At 42.0% G+C, this 18,044-nt stretch overlaps 1 protein-coding gene across 1 annotated transcript; it reads left to right on the top strand.

Moving 5' to 3' along the window:
* The first annotated feature begins 480 nt into the window (after positions 1 to 480).
* Positions 481 to 16,298, top strand: asns (asparagine synthetase). The gene is made up of 12 exons (XM_023975402.2): positions 481 to 731; positions 3,730 to 3,985; positions 6,620 to 6,860; positions 7,144 to 7,329; positions 7,656 to 7,757; positions 7,993 to 8,120; positions 8,957 to 9,083; positions 9,660 to 9,766; positions 10,009 to 10,109; positions 10,238 to 10,319; positions 11,173 to 11,328; positions 12,743 to 16,298. The coding sequence occupies exons 2-12, from the start codon at positions 3,737 to 3,739 to the stop codon at positions 12,950 to 12,952; spliced, it is 1,689 nt and encodes a 562-aa protein (XP_023831170.1). The 5' UTR covers positions 481 to 731; positions 3,730 to 3,736; the 3' UTR covers positions 12,953 to 16,298.
* The last annotated feature ends 1,746 nt before the right edge of the window (positions 16,299 to 18,044 follow it).

Below are 18,044 nucleotides of genomic sequence, written 5' to 3'. Positions count from 1 at the left end.
CACTTCCCAAACCTATCTACACTGAACAAAAATGTAAAGTGTAGGTCCCATGTTTCATGAGCTGAATTATTATTATTTTMTATCCCAGAAGAGTTCCATACACTAACAAAGCTTATTTCTCTAAAATGTTGTGCACATTTGTTGGTGGGGCTGTTTGCCAACTGGGTGGTCATATGCCATCTACGCTCCACCCATGGCAGCACTCCTGCACAATTGTGAAATTCATAGGTTATGGCCTAATTTATTTCAATTGACTGATTTCCACATGAACTGTAAATCAMTGAAGTCTTTTAAAATTGTTACATTTATATTTTTGTTCAGTATAAATTGAAACTGTCTTTGCTAGAGTAAGACCGACTCAATATTAATGAATGAGATGTTCGACAAGCAGGTGTCTACGTATGTTTATAGTAATGTAACTTCCGTCCCTCTCCTCGCCCCTACCTGGGCTCGAACCAGGTAGGGGCGCGCACCACCGCTAACTAGCTAACCATTTCACATCGGTTACACTAACATGTTACCTTTGGCTCGCAAACTAACCAGAATGTATGTAAAATGTGAATCTCAAATGTAACCATAAAGTGGTGCAACCGAACTTGACTTTACAAGTCACGCCCCTTTCAGTTCAGTGAAGTACATAGTCATCACTACCGTGTACAGAAGTTCTGTCGTTGCATCATTTCAGTCGCTGAGGAGAATACTATTCACCCCTTTGTGTCAACGAAATAAAGGTATGTTTCTCAGTAAACTATGTTTATGCATTTTAGACACATTTCAATCGAATGTGTATTTATCACGGAGTGAACCGTTACTCATCCTTTCTATTACCGGGTAGTTTGTGTGGCTTTCCACATACGTTTACATTACCACGTGTGGAGCAGAGAGCTACACAGAATTTGTTTAATAAATGTGATGGCGACTCGCTTTGTGAAACCCGTTTTGGTGTGTAACTGTAATACTACTTCGAATACACAGTTTAATACGTTGACGTCAATAGTTTTGTAAAGAGTATCATAGTGTGGTGTGTTATAGTGTCCTATCTGATTAGCGAAAGTACAATATGTCCATTAGTCCTTCATGTTTTTCTTCCTTCTCAATTGAAAGCATTTGCGGGCAGTGCCGGTTAAGATAAGGGAGGACGATTTTTTTACATGACCATGGCCTTATTTCTTTGACAGCATGTTGGATGACTGCCATTCATATTCCATTCAGCCAGTTCAATGTAACAGCGATAGCTTCAGGCTACTACGCTACTACATTTCCCTATACCCATCATGAGGTTGCTACAACCTAGCCTATGAATGAACGTTTAAAACGTAGGTGCACACAGMTCSAGAGACATATTTGAGGTGACAGACGGTGACATTCAATACCGCCTTGCACACTCTTGCCTGCATCTAGCTGATATAGGACGTAATCATTCGTCCAACAGTTGAAAACAGCGCCCCCGCCTAGACTGGAGGGTAATACCCTGCATGGCCTGGGTCTCATATGGACTCACTATCAGTGACACTTATAATGACTAAGTGTAATACAGTATGAGAGTTATTAAATAAGATTTACCGGTGGATGGTATTTTTAGAGGTGCTTTAGTGGCCAGTCAAGACRGTTTAAGTTTYGGATGGGCAACTGGCGGATCAATCCCCCCCAACTCAGTCATGGTCTCAATTTACTGTTGAGAGTTATAGTAGACTATACAAGGTGTAATTTGGTTGTGAATCAGCAGTTATGTTATTCACTCAATTAGCCCACGTCAGCTAACATTTTTTAGATTGTTAAGTTAGTCTAGCCAGCTATCTAAACTTATGGTAGGCATAGTCGAATTACAGTCCGGGGGAGGACCTCCGTTGATTTTGTTAGTCACTCTCACTCAAATAGCACATTAACTGCAAACATTTTTGTGTACATGTTTTAAATGGTTACAGTTAAACTGGGGTTGTGGGTCAGCAGTTATGAGTATATTTTACCACCATTATTATAATTGTGAACATTGACAGTTGAGGTTATTGAAAATCCTTTTTTTTTTTTATAAAGGGAAGTTTTTGATGTCTAACTCTGATACTGCTAGTAATACTACTTCCAATACACAGCTTAATACGTTGACATCAATAGTTCTGTAAAAAGTATGGTATGATAGTGTGGTTTGTGTGTTATAGTTTCCTATCTGATTAGCAAAGGTGCACTGTGTCCATTAGTCGGTGGTATAACCCTTCAAGTTGTTCTTCCTTCATTGGAAGCAGTTGCGGTCAGTGCCGGTTAAGATAAGGGAAGACACATTTTTTTTCATGACCATGGCCATATTTCTATTACAACATATTGGATGACTGCCATTCATATTCCATTCAGCCAATTCAATGTAACAGCGATAGGTTCAGGCTACTACGTGATACATTTCCCTATACCCATCATGAGGTTGCTACGACCTAGGCTATTAATGAACGTTTATAACGTAGGTGCACACAGGTCGAGAGACAGATGCAAACGAGAGTTTCTATTGGACAAATTCAAGTATGTTAATCCGCGTTTTGTTCCGTTTGCTTCCATTTAAGAAACTTTCTTTCACCAGAAACCGCGGAATGAATACACCGCTGATCACGCGTAAACACACAGCCACGTTGTATTCCTTCTTGCGTTTTATTCCTGCGCGCTCCTCCTACCTCTTCCCGTCGCTTGTGGACTTCAATGCACAACACACCAGCTGTGTGATCAGGCAAAAAAAACTTTCCAAGCCAAACCGCTACACACAGCCTACATCGTTGTCACCATCTTAGCTAAAGTAACGTAACGTCCTAGTCAACATAGCTAATAGAACTAATGCGTTAGTAAACCCACTACAATCATGCAGTAACGTTACAGTGTATAGTCAGTAAGCAGTTACACCTTCGGGCCCCGGTGGCAATAAATTAGTAAAACCACAAGCTTACCTTGACTTGGAAGAGTTCCAGTGTTGTGTTGGATAGTCATAGCCAGCTAGCTAACAGCATCCTGCAGTTTGGGCAGGGTGTTTCAGTAGGCTAAACTAGCTAGCTGCATTTGCTAGCTAAGTAAGTGAAAAAAAATGACAATCTCTATATYCATTTCTCTCTTGCTTCTCCTTCATTTTCATTGTCTTTCTCTCTCTTTGAGTCAACTACTCACCACATGCACTGCAATGCTAGCTAGCTATAGCTTATGCTTTCAGTACGAGATTAATTCTCTGATCCTTTGATTGGGGGGACAACATGTCAGTTCGTGCTGCAAGCGCTCTGATAGGTTGGAGGACATCCTCCGGAGGTTGTCATAATTACTGTGTAAGTCTATTGAAAGGGGTGAGAACCAAGAGCCTCCTAGGTTTTGTATTGAAGTCAATGTACCCAGAGGAGGACAGAAGCTAGCTGTCCTCCGGCTACACCATGGTGCTACCCTACAGAGTGCTGTTGWGGCTACTGTAGACCTTCTTTGCAAAATAGTGTGTTTTGATCAATTATTTGGTGACGTGATTATATTTAGTATTGTTTTATCTAAAAAGGATACATTTTTACATGTTTTACTATTTTTCTGAAATTCACTGAGAAGGATGGTTCTCCCCTTCCTCCTGAGGAGCCTCCACTGGTTGAAATGTTGTAAAGAACAGTTACGAAAGGAGCACTAGTCTCTGGACCATCTGCTCTGCCTCTTGTTGCATGTATTTATTACACCCTCTCCCTCTTTCTCTCTCCCCCGCCCCGCCCCGCTCTCTCACCTCTCCAGCCCCAGGATGTGTGGTATATGGGCCTTGTTTGGCAGTGATGAGTGCCTGTCGGTTCAGTGCACCAGCGCTATGAAGATCGCCCACCGGGGCCCTGACGCCTTTCGCTTTGAGAACATCAACGGCTTTACTAACTGTTGTTTCGGCTTCCATCGCCTGGCTATTGTAGACCAGCTGTATGGCATGCAGCCCATCCGCATCAAGAAGTTCCCCTACCTCTGGCTTGTCTACAACGGAGAAATCTACAACCACCACACGGTAGGTCTAGCCTGGAATCCACATTGTTTCACTGTTTCACAAATCCCATGCTCAATAGATTTGCAAACACCACAGTAGTTATGGCCCATAGACATATAAGGTATAGCCTGGAATCCAGATTGTGTCACTTGTTTTATGTCACAAATCCCAGGCTATGGTAGGAGATCTACAAATCACACAGTAGTTACGGCCCATAGACATATAGTAAGGTATTGCCTGAAATCCAAACTTCTGAACCCCAGGCTACTGTAGGATTGGAGATGGTACCAGGCCTCAAGGAACTCTAGTATCTGGCCAAGTTTTGGTGTGGAACGTATTTAGTTTCTACTTGCAGGTCACGAAGCAGGGATATAGTATGYCTTTAGGCCAGTTAACTCCTCCTTTCTTAAAAAGGTACTATTTCTATGCCAAAGGGACTTACGTGGCCAAATAAGTTAAGTAAACTTTTGTTCATGTGAGTTTGTGGAAACAGGGAGGGAAGAAAGTCGTAATATCTTCAAAGATCATATTGATAATGGTATTATCTGTCTTTAAAAAAATGGCATTAAATTATTATCTCACATCTTTTGTAATATGCACAATTGTTGGATGTGATTGTGCATACACTACTTACAATCCATTGTGATTTAGTTATAAGCATGTATACTACCCTATGTATTAATTTGGACAGTGAAGCTAAAACTTTTCATTTGGCATTATGGATTTGAGATCAAATGTTTTATATGAGGTGACAGTACTGGGCCACTCAAGGATATTCAGAGACTTGTCCTGAAGCCACTCCTGTGTTGTCTTGGGTGTGTGCTTAGGGTCATTGTCCTGTTGGAAGGTGAACCTTCAGCCCAGTCTGAGTTCCTGAGCGCTCTGGGGCAGGTTTTCATCAAGGATCTTTCTGTACTTTGCTCCGTTCATCTTTGCCTCGATCCTGACTAATCTCCCGGTCCCTGCTGCTGAAAAACATCCCAACAGTATGATGTGCCACCACCATGCTTCACCGTAGCGATGGTGCCAGATTTCATACAGCCGTGACGCTTGGCATTCAGGCCAAAGAGTTCAATCTTGGTTTCATCAGACCAGAGAATCTTGTTTCTCATGGTCTGAGAGTCTTTAGGTGCCTTTTGGTAAACTCCAAGCAGGCTGTCATGTGCCTTTTACTGAGTAGTGGCTTCCGTCTGGCCACTCTACCGTAAAGGCCTGATTGGTGGAGTGCTGCAGAGATGGTTGTCTTTCTGGAAGGTTCTCCCGTCTACACAGAGGAACTRTGAAACTCTGTCAGAGTGACCATCGGGTTCTTGGTCACCTCCCTGACCAAGGCTCTTCTTCGCCGATTGCTCAGTTTGGCTGGGCGGCCAGCTCTAGAAAGAGTCTTGGTGGTTCCAAACTTCTTCCATTTAAGAATGATGGAGGCTACTGTGTTCTTCGGGACCTTCAATGCAGCAGAAATGGTTTGGTACCCTTCCCCAGATCTGTGCCTCAATACACAATCCTGTCTCGTAGCTCCATTGACAATTCCCTGGACCTCATGGCTAGGTTTTTGCTCTGACATGCACTGTCAACTGTGGGACCTTATATAGACAGGTGTGTGCCTTTCCAAATCATGTCCAATCAATTGAATTTATCACAGGTGGACTCCAATTAAGTGTTGAAACATCTCAAGGATGATCAATGGAAACAGGATGCATCTGAGTTCAATTTTGAGTCTCATAGCAAAGGGTCACTTTGTCATTATGGGGTCTTGTGTGTAGATTGCTGAGGATTTTTTTATTTAATCCATTTTAGAATAAGGCTGTAACCAACGTAACAAAATGTGGAAAAGGTCAAGGGGTCTGAATACTTTCCTAAGGCACTGTAAGTATGAAAATACCCTCAAATAAAAGGGGACATTCTGTACTGTCGCCTCATATGCTGGAGTATAGAGCCCAGTGGTGTAAAGTACTTACGTAAATAAATTAAAGTACTTCCAATGTAGTTTTTTGGGGGTATCTGTACTTTACTTTACTATTTATATTTGACAACTTTTACTCCGCTACATTCCTAAAGAAAATGATGTACTTTTTATTCCATACATTGTTCCTGACACCCAAAAGTACTCGTTACATTGTGAATGCTTAGCAGGACAGGAAAATGGTCCAATTCACGCACTTATCAAGAGAACATCCCTGGTCATCCCTACCACCTCTGATCTGGCGGACTCACTAAACACAAATGCTTGGTTTGTAAATTATGTCTGAGTGTTGGAGTGTTCCTCTGGCTGTCCGTACATTTTAAAAACCAAAAAATAGTGCCGCCTGGTTTGCTTAATATAAGGAATTTGAAATTATTTATACTTTTACTCTTGATGCTTAAGTTATGTATATTTTAGCAATTACATTTACTATTGATGCTTAAGTATATTTAAAAGTAAATAGTTTAAACTTTTACTCAAGTAGTATTTTACTGGGTGACTTTCACTTTTACTTGAGCCATTTTCTATTAAAGTATCTTTTTCCACCACTGATAGAGCCAAATTAAAAGTTTTTGCTTCACTGTCCAAATAKATATGTTGTTGAGTGTATGTCATGAGCATGTATGACCACTTGTAATGTCTTATGTCTCATAATAATCAGAATACTTTTCTCCATCTTCTTCCCTCTTTAGCTGAAGGAGCAGTTTGAGTTTACTGACTACCAGACCAAAGTAGATGGTGAGATCCTGCTTCACCTGTATGAGCGCTTCGGCATTCAGAAGATGGCGTCCCTATTGGATGGAGTGTTCGCCTTCGTCCTCATGGACTCAGCCAATAGGAAGGTTTTCCTGGGGAGGGATACGTATGGCGTGCGGCCCATGTTCAAACTACTGACTGACGACGGCTTCCTGGCTGTGTGCTCTGAGGCAAAAGGTGAGAGGGGACTACTTACTTGATATCTCAACCGGTTTTGGTTGCTACACAAGTGGATTAAAGAAGAATACCTATTCAGGTAGGATAGGATGAACTTTAATGTCACAGAGTGTAGAAAAAAAATTAGCTGCTCAACTCTATTGCTATTCAACAGAAATTCACTTGGTCAAGTACAATTGTAACAAAATGTTAAGATGTTGTTATTAGTGTGTAACGACAGTGTTACTACACAGGTATGATAACTTAATGTTCTTAAACACATGCTTTTTCTGTTTGTTCCCAGGTCTGACTCATATAACCCACTCAATGTCCTCACCTCCTAAGATCACTCCATTCCTCCCAGGACACTTTGAGGTGTTTGACCTAAAGCCCACAGGGAAGGTAGAGTCTATTCAGATGGACCGCTTCCACTGCTGCACCCAGGAGCCCAACCACGCTGCCTATGACACGGTAGAGAGGCTCCCCTCAGGTACACACCCATCCATAGTATTTCCATAAAGGTTACAGATTATTTAAGTGCCACTACCTGTCGCTAGCTATCAGTGAAAGATGACAGATGTTGTTTGACACATAAGATGAAGGGAGGAATGGCTCACTGATTGTTATTTCAGGATTCAAGTTTTTTGGTATTGAGGGTATTGCCATGAATGAAGCCTGTTGTCCAACTGAAATCATTGTAGTCACTGACAATAGGAGTTGGATGTGTAGTATGTCAGAGTTGATTTGCTGGTCTTCAACTATTCAGTTGACTGGTCCCTGTGTGATGACAGTAAGATCTCTTGTTGTCCTCTGTAGGTTTTGTCCCAGAGACAGTGAAGAGCAACATCCGGTCTTTGTTTGAGAACGCTGTCCGGAAACGCCTCATGGCCCACAGGAGGATCGGCTGTCTTCTCTCAGGTACAAATAATGATTATTACAGAGTATGTTTGCCTCTTTGTGTAGTGTCACACATGAAAGAATGTGGCTTGAGTTAGTAATGCTTGAGGTCTGTTACTTGTTGTTTTCACTAATGCTTGTCTGTGCAAATACATAAATGAGAATACATTCTTATTATCTTTACACCATAGGTCAAACTAAACGTGTGATAATCTAGTAAATGATGTATATGACTGTTATTATATATTTCTATCAGGTGGTCTGGACTCCAGTCTGGTGGCAGCTACGCTGGTCAAACTGGCCAAAGAGGAGAAGTTGAAGTACCCCATCCAGACCTTCGCTATCGGGGCTGAAGACAGCCCAGACATCCTGGCTGCTCGCAAGGTGAGTGAGGCTCTCCAGCCTCCATAGAGAGACTCTGCCTTATAATATAATGGTGATGATATTGTCATGGAGCGGGTTGGGTAGGTTAGGTCTAGGAGCATGATTAGACACTACCACTTCCACACTCCATCCCCAGGGGGGCAGCAGCAACCAGGTCCAGGTGCTCTGTCAAGCCTTGATGAAGCCCACAGGTACAGGCAATCAGGTCGAGCGTGAATGATTCAGAGAGAGGTGGCCATAGAGCCTCTCGGCCTGCAAGTCTTTGTTTTTTGTTTTAGTTAACCTTTTTAGTTTTGGAGCGGTCTTTTGAAGTTTATTTTTGTAAATATGTATTTTGGTCACCCGTTTCAACAACAAATAATAATCTGCTTGGGCTAGCTGACCCATAGGAGTCAGGACGGAGCTGGCCCTGGATCCCTGTAAGTTTGCTGTCTCCTGGGCACATGTACATACAGCACTTACCTCATATGCTGATTTCTCACATAGCTGCACATCTTAAATCAAGTTACAGACCAGTTAACTAGGCCTAAGACTTCTAGACTTAGCAGGCGCAACAATATTAGCAGGCTAGTCAATCAGTTTCGTAACAATGTAACTTCATAATCAGTAATAATCAAACTTTATTTTTGTATCATCTTTTACCCAATACATTACAGCTCCCAGGGCATTAAAAATGAGCATTTAAAATAATAAAAACACAACATAATAGAATAACAGAAAAAAGTGAAGTCATTGCTCCCTGTAATTGTAAAAGAGTATGTGTTCTCAATAAATTGAAGGCAATAAATAGATACAACGTGAATGAATGTCTTGGTGAATGCCTTGTGTTGTTCCAGGTGGCGTCCTACATCGGCAGTGAGCACCACGAGGTSAACTTCACCCCTGAGGAGGGTCTCAAAGCCGTGGAGGAGGTCATCTTTCACCTGGAGACCTATGACATCACCACCGTACGCGCCTCTGTCGGTGAGAGAGCACCCTGTCCCATCTTAGATCAGCCTAGACCTCCAAACACCAATCAGAAGGGGTGTCCCATTGAAGCTGAATTAATAGGCTATGAGGATGACACATTTGTGAAATACCGAGACACTAGACAGCTTCTTTGTACCTTGTCAATGTGCCCACTGACCTGGACAAAGGGAGTCTGGCCAGGCTGCATTCCTTTTCCTCCTGATTGGCTAGTTTGAATCCCAGTGGAATCATGGGAGATTAGTGAGTGTGGCCTGTAAAAGCCTGTCAATAGAGAGAAGCAATCAGCCAGACCTTGGCATAATATGTGGATGAAATACGTGATTCAGTTTGTCTGGTACAATCGAACAGTCCCAAAAGTGCAAACTTGAAGTAAAGACCAAAGTTCATGTGATGATCAGTTTACTTTCATTTACTTTTTTCCTGCCAAATACAGATGGTTTTATTTGCCTCTAGATGGCACAATAACCTTTTTTTATAAGATATGTACAGTATATTTGGCAAGGCTTAAGTTATAGCCAAGGGAGTACTTCAACTCAATTCTGTGTCCAATAATCCTTTCTCATTCTGCAGGCATGTACCTAGTGTCAAAGTACATCCGTGAGAAGACTGACAGCGTGGTGATCTTCTCTGGGGAAGGCGCTGACGAGCTGACACAAGGATACATTTACTTCCACAAGGTACTGTAAGTCTGTTCCACATCAGAGATGTGTCGTTCTCTCCCACTCACCAAATTTCATGTACCAGACAGTGTTGTGGTGAATGCAGTAGTCAATTCAGGAAGTGCAGGAATTGAAAACATTTATTAGAAATCAATGGGAAATTCCTGGTTTGACTTAATTGAAAATGGAATTGAACCCAACAATGGAACCAGTTGTTATGTCTGGGAATATGAGCTGAGTTGTTGTGTTTCCTGTTGCAGGCTCCCACTCCCAAGGCAGCAGCAGAGGACAGTGTTCGTCTGTTGAAGGAGCTGTACCTGTTTGACGTGCTCAGAGCAGACCGCACCACCGCTGCACACGGGTAAGGGCATTTTTTACATCCATTCCTCAAACTTGTCAGACCGCTATCTGCTTTTCTTTCTTTCTTTTAAGAAGCTATAGGTTTAATACAGAAGATCTAGCATTCTGACTTTCCTCTTCTCTCTACAGTCTGGAGCTGAGAGTGCCTTTCCTGGACCACAGGTTCACAGCGTACTACCTCTCCCTGCCTGAGGAGATGAGGCAACCTAAGGTCAGTTTTCTCAGCCTTATCACCATATGCTCACTATCCCAATCTCCCTATCCGCTACATTTGTCTCTGATGAGATAATGTAGTATGAAATCGGAAGTAATGTACTGTTAGGTTCTAAATAACAGAGTAAAAACTGACGGACAACTATGAAAAGCTCCAACCAAGTTTATTCACCCAATGGGTCAGACAGCTGAACAGACAAAGCCATGTTCCCACCAGCCCAAGTATATCTACCCCATGTTAGGTGAAGTCTCCTCCTTCCCTCTAAACATTACATCTTTATTGCTAGGCAAGAAGCGTAGTGATGTGGGTAATAAACTGTTCCTTCTCCCTTAATGTGACCTGACCTCGGCCCCCATTCCTCACTAATCCACAGCTCTCCACCCTTATCAATGACCACAACCATGTGATTGCCTTTCCCTTACTCAATAACATTCCAAGCCCCTGGCTCATATCCATCCTTAATTGACCCCACCATATACATTCCTCCTACAGATTACCATTAACTACTGGTGTAGCCAGTATTTCGAATTACAACCCAACATTGAAACCAGACTGTGGCCCTTCTCCTTTCCATAGGATACCTGATGCCTAACAATAACGTAAAAGTTTTTTCAATGCCCTCTCTCTCCCTCAGTGTTATGAATAAGGATATTTCATATTTTCATGTTTATAAGTCAGAACCCATCAGTATTATTGCAAAAGTGGAAAAGATGTGTATTGAGTGATTGTAAGGGTTGTGTATCCAAATCAGAGTCCTTGCAGCAAAAATCTGTCTCTAAACATGTAAAGGGTTCCAGTGCTATAATTCCAAACCCAGTTCAGTTTGACTGAGGGATGTGTGTGTAACCAGGATGGAGTGGAGAAGCACCTCCTCAGAGACTCGTTTAAAGGTCTGAACCTGATCCCAGACGAGATCCTGTGGCGGCGTAAAGAGGCCTTCAGTGACGGAATGATGTCTGTCAAGAAGTCCTGGTACAACAGCCTGCAGGACCAGATGGAGTCTGAGGTATTTTTGTATTTGTATTTATTATGGATCCCCATTAGCTGCTGCCAAAGCAGCAGCTACTCTTCCTGGGGTCCAGCAAAATTAAGGCAATTTATACAATTTTAAAACATTACAATACATTCACAGATTTCACAACACACTGTGTGCCCTCAGGCCCCTACTCCACCACTACCACATATCTACATTACTAAATCCATGTGTATGCTTGTCTGTGTGTGTCTGTGTGGTGTGTGTGTTGTGTGTGTGTGTGTGGTGTGTGTGTGTGTGTGTGTGTGTGTGTGTGTGTGTGTGTGTGTGTGTTGTGTGTGTGTGTGTGTGTGTGTGTGTTGTGTGTGTATGCATGGTGTCTGTGCCAATGTTTGTGTTGCTTCACAGTCCCGCTGTTCATAAGTTTTCATTTTTATCTTAAAAAAAGAAAATCTAAAATTACTGCTTTGCGTCAGTTACTTGATGTGGAATAGAGTTCCATGTAGTCATGGCTCTATGTAGTACTGTGTGCCTCCCATTGTCTGTTCTGGACTTTGGGACTGTGAAGAAGCCTCTTGTGGCATGTCTTGTGGGGTATGCATGGGTGTCCGAGCTGTGTGTCAGTAGTTTAGACAGACAGCTCGGTGCATTCAACATATCAATACCTCTCATAAATACAAGTAGTGATGAAGTCAATCTCTCCTCCACTTTCAGCAAGGAGAGATTGACATTCATATAATTAATATTAGCTCTATGTGTACATCCAAGAGCCATCCGTGCTGCTCTGTTCTGAGCCAATTGCAATTTTCCTAACTCCTTTTTGTGGCACCTGACCACACGACTGAACAGTAGTCCAGGTGCAACAAAATAGGACTGTAGGGACCTGCCTTGTTGATAGTGTTGTTAAGAAGGCAGAGCATCGCTTTATTATAGACAGACTTCTCCCCATCTTTGCTACTACTGCATCAATATGTTTTGACCATGACAGTTTACAATCTAGTGTTACTCCAAGCAGTTTAGTCATCTCAACTTTCTCAATTTCCACATTATTTATTACAAGATTTAGTTGAGGTTTAGGGTTTAGTGAGTGTTTTTGTTCCAAATACAATGCTTTTAGTTTTAGAAATATTTAGGGCTAACTTATTCCTTGCTACTCACTCTGAAACTAACTGCAGCACTTTAAGTGTTGCAGTCATTTCAGTCGCTGTAGTAGCTGACGTGTATAGTGTTGAGTCATCCGCATATATAGAAACTCTGGCTTTACTCAGTCAGTGGCATGTCGTTAGTAAAAATTGAAAAAAGCAAGGTACACATACACACAGTCAGACACACACGTGCATACGCACACAGCAGGCTCGCATGTACACACACACACACACACAGGCACGCTGGCACATGACATATGCACACCCACACACATTCTGACTCCTTCTTTCTCTCCTCCAAGGTGAACGACTTCCAGCTGGAGAAGTCTCCTAAGACGTTCCCGTTCCTCCCTCCCAGAACCAAAGAGGCGTACTTCTACCGCCAGGTGTTTGAGAAGCATTACCCGGGCCAGGCCAAGTGGCTCAGCCACTACTGGATGCCCCGCTGGATCAATGCTACAGACCCCTCAGCCAGAACCCTCTCCATCTACAAGCCTGACAAAGACCAGTGATACAGCAACAACAGTGGCTTTTATCCAATATCCTCACTAGCGTAGCACTTAGAATGAAGCAGTCTATTGAGCATGCATGCATTCTAAGTGGTATGCTAGTATGGATATTGGAACGTAGACCGTGWCAGCTGTCAATCACTTCTGCCATTATTACTACACCTCATCTTCACACCATTACTACACCTCCCCTTCACACATACCTATCTGGAAACTGTCTGATGCTAAAGTTGTGACTTTTATGGAATTTTGGGTAACGATTAGGCTTACTTTTCATGCAAATGGCCACGGTTATTGTCATTTTTGTTCTAACGCTTCATAATGCATCTTTAGATACGACATACCTAATTAGCTACGACAAACCTAATGAATAGAACACAGCATTGGTGACATCCCTGTCTCAAAAACTAATGGATTTGACCTCTTGGAACTTTTGGAAATGAAGCTTCTCCCAACCGTGCCGTTCRGCTCATAAAATGATTACCAACTTTACCCACTTCATGTAAAACTGCTATTGGGTAAATTATTTCTACTTGAATATAAAGTCGAATCCCCCTTTTCCTAAAATGAATGTATTAAGACAATTTTTTTGTTCACGTTATTGACCATAATTGTCGGTTACATAATTATGCGATAATTATGGCACCTCTATTGAGGAATCATCAAGCTCTAGTACTTAACCAGTGTTAATTACAGTTACAGGGTCAACGCTGATTTGGGAAACTGCTGTTTCACTAGGAATAGTTGATAATGTTGGAAGACTGGAATGATGCTGTAGGCCATCTATCTGGGATTCAGTAGCACTACTGTAATGCTTTCATCGATTATAGTACCATACGGTGATTACATAGTACATATTATTATATCTAAATTACATACATATTTTAACAGCTTCAGACATTGGCTAAACCTTAACATGATATTTAACTGTTCCTCGTGAGTGCTTTTTCCTATCATTTACATTAAGTTAGATGCGTATAACCGGTACTGCAATTGTCTTTTTGCCTCTTACCCAGACAGGGAGCAGGCTGTAATAGGTTCAAAGACAATAGACAGGATAGCTATAGGTATAGATCAGTTGCGGTCAGTGCCGTTCTATTACAGCATATTGGATGACTGCCATTCATATTCCATTCAGCCAGTTCAATGTAACAGCGATAGCTTCAGGCTACTACGTGATACATTTCCCTATACCCATCATGAGGTTGCTACAACCTAGCCTATGAATGAACGTTTATAACGTAGGTGCACACAGTTCGAGAGACACGTTTTAGGTGACAGACAGTGATATTCCGTACCGTCTTGCACACTCTTGCCTGCATCTAGCTGATATAGGACGTAATCATTCGTCCAACAGTTGAAAACAGCGCTCCCGCCTAGACTGGAGGGTAATACCCTGCATGGCCTGGGTCTCTCATATGGACTGTCACTATCAGTGACACTTGCGATGTCCAACAATAACACAACTATGTTTCTCCCCGTTTTGTTCCGTTTGCTTACGTTTTAAGAAACGCTTTTCAACAGAATCCGCGGAATGAATACACCGCTGATCACGCGTAAACACACAGCCACGTTGTATTTCTACTCGCATCTGCGCTCTCTCACCTCTTCCCATTGCTTGTGGACTTCAATGCACAACACACCAGCTGTATGTGACCATCCGAAAAAAACCTTCCAAGCCAAACCACTACACACAGCCTGCATCGTTGTCAGCATATTCGCTAAAGTAACGTCCTAGTCAACATAGCTAATATAACTAATGCGTTAGTAAACCCACTACAATCATGCAGTAACGTTAGTGTATAGTCAGTAAGCAGTTACACCAGGGGCCCCGGTGGCAATAAATTAGTAAAACCACAAGCTTACCTTGACTTGGAAGAGTTCCAGTGTTGTGTTGGATAGTCATAGCCAGCTAGCTAACATAGCATCCTGCTGTTTGGGCGGGGTGTTTCAGTAGGCTAAACTAGCTAGCTGCATTTACTAGCTAAAAAACTACAATCTCTCTCTATATACACTTCTCTCTTGCTTCTCCAGCATATGGAAGAAATTAATTTGTTCAAAACTGTTCAACTATTGTCTTTTTCTCTCTAAGTCAACTATGCACTACAGGGCTAGCTAGCTATAGCTTATGCTTTCAGTACTAGATTAGTTCTCCGATCCTTTGATTGGGTGGACAACATGTCATTTTGTAGTTGTATTTATTATGGATCCCCATTGCTGCAAGAGCTCTSYTAGGTAGGAGGACATCCGCCAGAAGTTGTTATAATTACTGTGTAAGTCTATGGAAGGGGTTGAGAACCATGAACCTCCTAGGTTTTGTTTTGAAGTCAATGTACCCAGAGGAGGACTGAAGCTAGCTGTCCTCCTGCTACACCTTGGTGCTACCCTACAGAGTGCTGCTGAGCCTAGTGTAGACCTTCTTTGCAAAATAGTGTGTTTTAATCAATTATTTGGTGACGTGATTATATTCATTATAGTATTGTTTCATCTAAAAATAATAACTTTAAAAAGTTTTAAATAAAAATAAAATGAAATTCACTGAGGATGATGGTTCTCCCCTTCCGCCTCTGAGGAGCCTCCACTGGTATACATAGACATTCTCCTGTTCTTTACCCAACCTGATAAAGAGAAGTACCCTAAGTCAACTTGTCTTTTAAACATTTTAAATGTCAGAACAGAATTATGATGAAACTTTGTAATGCTTTGATGCCTTGATCAATCCCCAAGGTTATCTTTCTTTGAACATTTCTTATTGAAAAGGATAATGCTCAACACTCACTCACCATTAAAAAAGTTGTATTTTATTGAAGCAACTATTAAAAGCTTGACTATTGGGCCATAATCAGAACAGAACATGTTTTTACCCTCCCCCCCGTTTTTGTTTTAAGTTATTATCCTAATGAGAGCAAGACCATGACATGGTGTAATAGTGGTCTCTAAACCATAATAAAGTGTGTGTGCGTGGATGTGTGTTTTTGAATTTATGTGTGGGTTCTTGCGTGAGTGTGTCGTTGAGATAACAATAGAATGTGTTACAGATTGAATGTCAAGCTGGGAACAACATGATTCAATTGAAGACGAAACATACTTGAGACAGACTCGTATAATGGGTTACATTACTTAAGGAAAATAGTGAAACCAAAAGACACACTGGAAGTTGGATGCTAACCATGGTGCATTGATTGCACTATGTTTTCTCAACTACGAGCCATCTAGAGTCTAGACTGATGGAAATGTATGAAACTACAGCATTAGATGTCTAAAGTGATGTACATAATGCTATGTGTCTGTCTACTGTATTTCATCCTAACCACTACTGATATAAAAAACTGCTTCGTACCCTTGACAATATCTATCTGACGTGTTTTTTGTTGTTGTGTGTGTGGTCATGATCTTCATGAGTTTGCATTACAATATCCYCACTAGCATACGACTTAAGTATAACGCAATATATTGGGAATGTATTCTAAGTACTATGGGTATCCTAATATGGAAAACAGAAAGGAAAACGCTGCACACTGCTGCTCATTCTCCCAGGTGATATTTATMTACGTTTCGACCCTTAGGTCTTCATCAAGCATCCATATCCCAGGTGGGGGTGGAAGGTCCTATATATAGGGACAGTACTCAGTGACATCACTTCCTGAAACAGAAAGTAAAAAATGTATGACAGTACTAGTCAAAATTTTGGACACGCGTGTTTTTTTATTTTTTTTTACTATTTTCTACATAGTTTTGATATCTCCACTATTATTTTACAATGAAATAACACATATGGAATCGTTTAGTAACCAAAAAAGTGTTAAACAAATCAAAATATATTTTATATTTGAGATTCTTCAATGTAGCCACCCTTTGCCTTGATGACAGCTTTGCACACTGGTGATAARGCCCAGGTGATATTTACTTACAACAACATTTCGACCCTTAGGTCTTCATCAGTCATCCATATCCCAAGTGGGGGTGGAAGGTCCTATATATAGGGGCAGTACTCAGTGACGTCACTTCCTGAAACAAGGTAAAAAATGTATGACATAGTTTCACAATATTAACATTCAATGTATCAAAATATATGATCATACACAGGGAATGTGATCAATATTTACAGTAATATACACATTCCCCCCTCCTTCTCCAGACCATTCCGGAGACACTTCTCCCTTACCTCACCGCTCATCAACGTCATCCCTTGACCGCTGGCTTACGTCCCTTCCGTCTTCAAAGAGAGCGAGAGTTGCACCCTTCTGAAAAAACCTACACTCGATCCCTCCGAGTGTCAACAACTACAGACCAGTATCACTGCTTTCTTTCTTCCAAACTCTTGAACCGGTGCCGTCCCCTGCCAGCTTCCTCCCTGCTATCTCCTCAGAATGTACTTCTTGATCCAAATCAGTCCAGGTTATTTCAAGACTAGTCATTCAACTGAGACTGCTCTTCTCTGTGTCCCACGGAGCGGCTCCGCACTGGCTAAAGCTAACTCTCTGCTCCTCTGCTCTCATCCTTCTAGACTATCGGCTGCTTTGATACTGTGAACCATCAGATCCTCCTCTCCACCCTCCGAGGCGGGCTATCTCGGCGCGGCCGCACGCTTGGATTGCGTCCTACCTTGACAGGTCGCTCTACGCAGGTGGCGTGGCGAGAAATCTGTCTCCGACCACGGCTCTCACCACTGTGTCCCCCAGGGCTCGTTCTATGCCCTCTCCTATTCTCGCTATACACAAGTCACTTGGCTCTGTCATATCCTCACATGGTCTCTCCTATCATTTAGTTTATATTCAAGGCCTGCCAGACGAATGAGAAAGGGAACCTTAAACAACCACCAATGTAAACTCCAAGTCAATCACACTTCTGTGAAATCAAACTGTCCACTTTAGGAAGCAACACGATGGACAAATAAATTTCACCAGCTGTTGTGCAAATGGAATAGACAAAAGGTGGAAATTATAGGCATTAGCAAAGACACCGCCAATAAAGGAGTGGTTCTGCAGGTGGTGACCACAGACCACTTCTCAGTTCCTATGCTTCCTGGCTGATGTTTGGTCACTTTTGAATGCTGGCGTGCTTTCAACTCGTGGTAGCATGAGACGGAGTCTAC

This window comes from Salvelinus sp. IW2-2015, linkage group LG30 (assembly GCF_002910315.2).
Source record: "Salvelinus sp. IW2-2015 linkage group LG30, ASM291031v2, whole genome shotgun sequence".
Taxonomy (NCBI): domain Eukaryota; kingdom Metazoa; phylum Chordata; class Actinopteri; order Salmoniformes; family Salmonidae; genus Salvelinus; species Salvelinus sp. IW2-2015.
The sequence above is the reverse complement of the archived record's forward strand: the minus strand, read 5'-3'. Positions and strand labels throughout refer to the sequence as shown.